The 6,840-nt window shown below is 64.4% G+C and overlaps 1 protein-coding gene across 2 annotated transcripts in view; it reads right to left on the bottom strand.

Annotated features, from left to right (window-relative positions):
- The window catches only part of PLPPR3 (phospholipid phosphatase related 3), a 6,325-nt gene extending 2,140 nt beyond the window's left edge, over positions 1 to 4,185 (bottom strand). The window contains exons 1-6 of one of the 2 annotated variants that reach the window (XM_021705395.2): positions 4,111 to 4,185; positions 1,189 to 1,374; positions 953 to 1,094; positions 670 to 865; positions 523 to 580; positions 265 to 438 (exon numbers count right to left, since the gene is read on the bottom strand). In XM_021705395.2, the coding sequence (XP_021561070.2) occupies positions 265 to 438; positions 523 to 580; positions 670 to 865; positions 953 to 1,094; positions 1,189 to 1,374; positions 4,111 to 4,185 (831 nt within the window). Of the gene's footprint in view, positions 1 to 264; positions 581 to 669; positions 866 to 952; positions 1,095 to 1,188; positions 1,375 to 4,110 lie in introns of both variants that reach the window. The other variant, XM_021705394.2, reaches the window with a different exon arrangement.
- Positions 4,186 to 6,840: the final 2,655 nt, after the last annotated feature.

Here is a 6,840-nt window from a genome sequence, read left to right as displayed (position 1 = left end):
ACCACCCACTCGGGGCTGGTCTCTGCCCTCAGACCTCCCCCCACCTCAGACTCCCCCTCGGGGCCGGCCTCCACCCTCGGACCTCCTCCCACCTCGGACTCCCCCTCGGGGCCGGCCTCCACCCTCAGACCTCCCTCTGCCCTCGGACCCCCCCCTCGGGGCTGGCCTCCGCCCTCGGACCTCCTCCCACCTCGGACCTCCCCCCGGGGGCCGGCCTCCGCCCTCGGACCGCCCCACCTGGGGCCGGCCTCCCCGTCCCCTCACCAGGTAGGCGGCGATGCCAGCCCCGATGAGGAAGCCCGCGTAGACGTCCACCGGGTGGCTGCGGTACTGCGTGATCTGGGTGAGGCCGCAGACGCCCGCCGCGATGGCGAAGGCGAACACCAGGATGGGCTTGAGCAGCTTGGTGGTGTCCGAGATGACCGAGTTGAAGTACATCTGGGGGCGGGGCGGGGCGGGGCGGGTCAGAGCGTGGTTCCCCGCCAGCCGCCGGGCTGGGGCTCGGGGCAGGCCAGGACTCACCGACACGTAGACCGCAGCGAAGGCGGACAGCGTGGCGTGCTGTGACGGGAAGGTCTTCCTGTAAGAGGTGGCAGGTGAGCGGGCGGGCTCCGCGCCCCTCGGGGCCTCCGACCCCCGCCCCGCACGGCTGGGCGGGGGCCAACTCACCGCGCAGACAGGATGGCGTGGGTGTCGTGGCCGGAGCAGATGTCCTGCGTGATGTAGGGGTTGGCCTCGCACGACGTGCCCAGCAGCGTGTAGTTGGGCTTGCAGACCGTCAGGAAGAAGGGCGCGTGGTAGCCGGTGGCCAGCTGGATGACGTCGGTCACCAGGGCGGTGGCGCACAGGCCGAACACGTGGACGCCTGCGGGGCAGCGGGGTCAGGGCTGGGGAGGGGAGCCGGGCGCGTGCACACGGAGGGCGTGGGGGGGGTGCCCTCTGGCGAACTCACCCACAAACCGCACCGTGCGCCGCAGGAAGGAGTTAAAGCTGCAGCCCCCCGCGTTGATGCTGCCCTCGGTCCCGCCTGGGCCCCCGCCGCGGCCCCACAGCCGGGACTGCAGACAATACAGCATGCCCTCGCCGACCATGATCTGCCCGACAGGGAGGTGTTCAGCCAGGCTCCCGGCCAGGGGGTGCCCACAGGCCAGCCCAGGCCCCCCCCCCTCCCCGGCGCCTGGGACTCACCGAGGCCGCAGGGGCCGCAAAGGCCAAGCTGAGCAGCATGAGCAGCGGGATGAGCTCCTCGTTGGTCTCCACGTAGGGCATGGAGAGCGTGCGGTCATAGCACTGGAAACCCACCTTGGCCGGCTTGAAGAGGTCGGTCAGCTCCAGGAAGTAGAGGGACACGACGGAGGATGCCACTATGGGGAGCTGCAGGAGGGCGGCAGCCAGGGTCACCCCACCCTTGCTCACCGAGCCGCCCGTCCACCACCCATGCTGCGGTCTGGCGGTCCGGCCGCCGTCCTTCCCTCACTCGGGCCTCGAGCAGCTACTGAGCTCAGATTTGAGCGGACCTTCTGATGGGCGCGGACTCTCCCAGCGTCCTACACCTTCCCTTCTGGGCCACGGAGCACCCACAGGGGCCAGGCTGGGGCTGGCACTATGGGGACCAGAGTATGCGGGTGCCTGGGGGGCTGGCTGCCTCAGGAAGTCCCCCTCTCCAGTTCATGGATGGGGCCCCAGGCGCCGATGAAGCCCACGAGCCACGAGAGGCCTCCCTCTTCACTCCTGCCTTGAATGGCACTTTAAGGGGGGGCCTCGGCCCTCCCTCCTGCCCTGACCGGGGGTCCCCAGAGGGGAAAACGCCAAAGGTGGGCTTGTAGAAGCTGGGCTCTAGTCCAAGGAGCACTTATTGAGCGCTTGCTGCATGCAGGAATGAGGCCCAAGGCAGTTGAGTGAAGTGGTTCCCAGCCATCTGCTGGACTCGAATCCTGGCTCCACCACTCCGCTGTGCCTCAGTTTCCTCAGCTGGAAACAGGACTGAGAGTCACCACGTCCCAGGGCTTCAAGGTAGAACTGGGCGAGTAAGTATACAGAAGGTGCCTACACAGTGCCCAGCACACGCAGAGACTTTAGTAACAGTAGCTGCAGTTATTCCCTCCTCCGTGACCATGAGCACAACTGGGCTGGGGCGGCCCTACCACGTCAGGCAGTGGACAGGGTTTTCGGCGGGGCTGGGCAAGAGGGTCCTTGGAAGCGTCCTTCTCTGCTGAGGCCCTCATGGCTTTCCAAGCTTCCAGGCTACAACGCCTGCCTGACTCCCCACTCCTGCCCTCTGCCCCCACCTCCTCCCAGCCGGAAACACCTGCTGGCGGGGGCCCACTCTGGAGCCCACCACCCCCAGAGGGTGTCTCTGTGCCACCCACTTCTCCTTGCATCTGGAGACCCTTACCCAGAAACCAGAGAGCATATCAGGCCCCCAGGAAAATGATCCACGATCATGATGTCCTGCCCATGTACTTAATGTGTGTGTGTAAACACATTTATGTAACACTCACAATAAGAGAAAAGCAAACTAGAGCAGACACACAGCCTTGCACCCATCGGACTGGTCGAGCTCCAGAGCTCTAGGTGCCAGCCAGTAACGGGCACGGGCGCCCTGTAAAAGTCTCGCCTCCACAGGGGGCAACTTGGGGTCTGTCCCCGGGGATGTGATCTGCAGATAAGCTCACACTTGGCAGACCAAAGGCCTTTCTTTAAAGGAACGTCCGCGACAACCCCTGAATGTGCAGCTACCCGGGGTGGTGACTCGGAGCTGGGGTACTACACAGCCCTGCAAAGGGGTGGGTCAGAGGGAAGCTGAGAGCTCCCCTGGGAAAAAGCCAAGAGCAGAAACTTGTCTAAAAAGGTGTTGGGGGTCCTGGGATCGAGCCCCGCATCGGGCTCCCTGCTCAGCGGAGAGCCTGCTTCTCCCTCTCCCACTCCCCCTGCTTGTGTTCCCTCTCTCACTGTGTCTCTCTCTGTCAAATGAATAATAAATAAAATCTTAAAAAAAAAAAAGGTGTTGGGCGCCTGGGTGGCTCAGTCGGTTGAGCGACTGCCTTCGGCTCAGGTCATGATCCTGGAGTCCCGGGATCGAGTCCCGCATCGGGCTCCCTGCTCGGCGAGGAGCCTGCTTCTCCCTCTAACCCTCCCCCTCTCATGCTCTCTCTCTCTCTCTCATTCTCGCTCTCTCAAATAAATAAATAAATCTTTAAAAAAAAAAAAAGGTGTTGGGGAATGGCTGCACGTCTGACAGATGTGAGTGGGTGTGTGGAACACTTTCTGGAGGATGCAGGTGAGAGCAGGGGGTGAGGAGGACCGCAGGGAGGGAGCAGGTTTGCGGTGACCCTGAGAAGATACAACCTACTATGAAGGGGATTTGAATGCAAATTTGAAAACAATCAGATTTTCTGCTCCTTGTGGAGGGACCCACTGGCCTGGGGGTGAGCCACTGGCTCTGTGACCCTGCACGTGGGGGGGGTTGCTCAGGACGGGGGACCCCGCTCATCTACCTGCACCCTGCCTGGACCCCTCTGTGGAGTGGGGTTTTCGTGGCAGGCGCAGCAGGGGGACCGTGGCCACAGGACGTATCCAAGGATGGATAAATACCACCCTGTGTGGTCATCAGCACTATGTGTCAGGCGACTGCGTTTAAATTCTATTCTTTTAAACATTCATAAAGCCCTCACTGTGTGCCAGGCCTGTTCTCTCAGAGGCTTATGGGACTCGCCCCAGCCTCCTCCGTTAGCAGAGGAGGGGCCTGAACTTTGACCCTGATGCCTCATAGCCCAGGTGCTGGAGGAAGACCCTGCACAGCCCCAGCGCCTTGCTCCAGCCCCTCCAGGTGACCTGTACCCCAGTCTGAATATCCCACTTCCCAGATTTTGTGCGGGCTGTTTCCTTAGCCCAGAACGCCCTTCTGTGCCTCTCGAACTCCTACTCACCCTGCACAGCCCGATTCCTCTGACCCCCACACCCAGGCGCCCTGGCTGTGCCCCTACCTGCGGACGACCGGAGCTGTGCCCACCCCAGTCCTTTAGCGTAGAGGTCCCCGAGGGCGTGTGGGACAGAGGCCTTTGCCCCGCCCCCACCAGTGCGACGCCCCCGCCCCCCCCCCCCCCTCACCTCCACGAAGTAGAAGCAGGGAAGAAGCGTCATGCTGTCCTTTGGGGTTTTATTCTTCTCCTTGGTCGCGATCATGGTGCCGCGGGCTCCACAGGCCGTGGTTGGAGGGGACAAAGACGCGCTGGAGGAGGGGAGGCGCAGTCTGAGCCCTGGGGGGACCCGGTGCCCAGGGCCTGCGGGGGAGGGGCGGGCAAAGATACGCCAGAACCTCCCGGGGAAACTGAGGCTGGGGGGAGAGGGGTGTCCCCGCGGCCTCCCCTCGCGCACTGCGGCCCTGCCAAACAATCCAGCTGCCGGGCACCCCCACACACCCCAGATGGGGGGTCGGGGGGGCCCAGCAGAGGGCGGGGCCGGCCTGATTTAGGAGTCCCCGGGCCGGGGCCGCTCCCCGCGTCAGGGCGGGGGCCCCCGGGAAGGGGCGGAAGGAGGGTCCCGGCGGCCGGAAAAGGGGTGCGGCCCGGGCCCTCCGCCCGCAGTCCCCTCACCTGGCGCGCGGGCGCTCGGAGGGCGGAGCCGGCGGCCGCGGCGGGCAGGGGCTGCGGCGCGGCGAGCACAAAGCGCGGCCCTTCCCCCGCGGGGGCGGAGGGGAACCGCGAATGGGAGGCGGGGAGGGGAGGGGGCCCCGCCCGGCCCGAGACCCCGCGCCCGCGACGGCCTACGTGCGGCGCGAGGGGCGGGGGCTCTTTGTCTCGGCGCGTCGGGGGCGCTGCGCGCGTCCGTCGCCGGGCTGCCTCCCCGGGCGTGCGCTGAGTGCGCGCCGGGCTCCCGCCTCCTCGGTCTCGGGGCCTCGGGGGTCTCTGGGGTCTCGGGTCCCCGTAGTGGCGGGCTAGGGCCGGGGTCGGCGCTCGCCTCCCCTCCCGGGCCCCTCGCGACGGCCTCGGGAGCCCCATCGACGCTGGGCGCGGGGCGGGGTCTCTGGGTCCCTGGGTCCCTGGCTATCCCTGTGTGTCCCCAGGTCTCCCCCTGTCTCTGCCCGCCCCACGCCCCGTCTCTGTCCCCTCCCCGGGGTCCGCCGCTCGGCGGCGCACGTTTCCATGGCGAGGGCCCCGGGCGCCGGCGCTGTCTGGAGACAAAAGAGGCTGGGGGGGCTTGCCCTGGCTCCCTACCGTGCCGCCCCCGCCCCGTGCGCCCACCCCAGGTCTGCCCTGGGCTCCACCGGTCTGCAGGCCCCTCTCCAGGCTCCCAGCGGGCCGGGGCGCACGGCAGGATGCCCCGGGATTGCGGGGGCGGCGGGTACGGTCCTCCTGGTGAATACGGAGTGCGCACCTAGGCAGTGCTTGCTTGCTCTTGACGGGTGTTCCCTCCTTACCACACACACCCATGGGGAGTACGGACTGGCTGACCCTTCATTTTATGAATGGGGAAACTGAGGCCCAGAGAACTTAAATCACTGTCCAAGGTCGCCAGGCCCCAAACGACAGGACTTTATTCGGTTCATTTATTCACCATCTCTTGAACACCCACTGTATACTCGGCCCTAGGGAGTCACTGGGGAGCCACTGGGAAGTGGGACGGACCCTGACTACCAATCCTGAAGTTAAGCGTCTCATTAGAGTAGGGGGTGGGGGCTGCATTAATTGAGCGCCTACTGTTTGTCGCCCCTGGTCTTTATTTCTATTCAGCCCTGTAGACCCTATCCCCATCCTGGCTTGGACCCTTCCTGTTTTGAAAGAGACAGCTCCGTGGGTTTTGCAAGACGAAGGTCTGTGTGGTGAAGACAGTTCCAGAGGGTTCAAATCCCACCGGGGCCTCAGTTTCCTCACCTGTAAGTGGGCATGACAAGTGCTGCACCAGGCTGGCTGTCCCACCTCCCCAAAACCTCTGTGTGGGCCTTGGTTTCCTCTGACAGCCAGGGGCGGCCCCAGGGCGGTGGTTGGGAATCCCGGTGTTGAAAGGTGACCACAAACAGCCCTCCAGAGGCAGGAGGAGAAGGGGAAAATGGGGCAATCCCTCTTGGGTGCTTCCTGGGGGCAGGAGCAGGAAGGCTTATCCTGGGGGACCCTCCTGACATCGCGGGGTTCTGGGAGAGGGTGTGGGGGAACCTAAGGATCAGGGATGGAGGTCCTTCCTCCAGGTGAGGGATCCCTGGTGATGGAGGGGGGGCAGGGCCGGGCTGTGGTGGCACATTGCCCAGCTGGGGAGCCTGGACTTGAGTCTGGGACACTAGAGAGCCATGGGGGAGTTTAGAGCAGGAAAGAGGGGTTGAGCACACTGGGTGCTGCTCAAAAACGTACCCATATTAATTCACTCACCACAGCTCTTGAGGGATTGATGAGGCAGCAGGTGTGAGCAGGCACCCTGAGGTCACCCAAGCGGGAAGGGATGGAGCTGGGTCTCCAGAGCCAGTCCTTTCTCCTGGTCCATGGGAGAGGAAAGGGTGGACGGGCAGGATCAGGAGGGGAAGCAGGCATGAGGGCACTGGACTGAGGCAGAGGCCCGAGGGACACGCAGAGACACTGCGCCATGAGGCTCGGTGAGGACCAGCCATTCCACCCTGGCCCCCACTCCCCAAACCACCCGGAGCTGCCCATGGGAGGGAAGAGCACCCTGGAAGAGCCCCCCAAGCCCCAGACACACACGGGTGTCCCTGAGGCAGGGGGGACCACCACCCTTCCCACCCTCCCAGTCTCACCTTGGAAATAAATCCCATTTAAGAAAATGAGCTGGTTTTTTTTTTTTTTTTTAAAGATTTTATTTATTTATTCATGAGAGACAGAGAGGGAGAGGCAG

The sequence above is a fragment of the Neomonachus schauinslandi genome, chromosome 1, assembly GCF_002201575.2.
Source record: "Neomonachus schauinslandi chromosome 1, ASM220157v2, whole genome shotgun sequence".
NCBI lineage: Eukaryota > Metazoa > Chordata > Mammalia > Carnivora > Phocidae > Neomonachus > Neomonachus schauinslandi.
The sequence above is the reverse complement of the archived record's forward strand: the minus strand, read 5'-3'. Positions and strand labels throughout refer to the sequence as shown.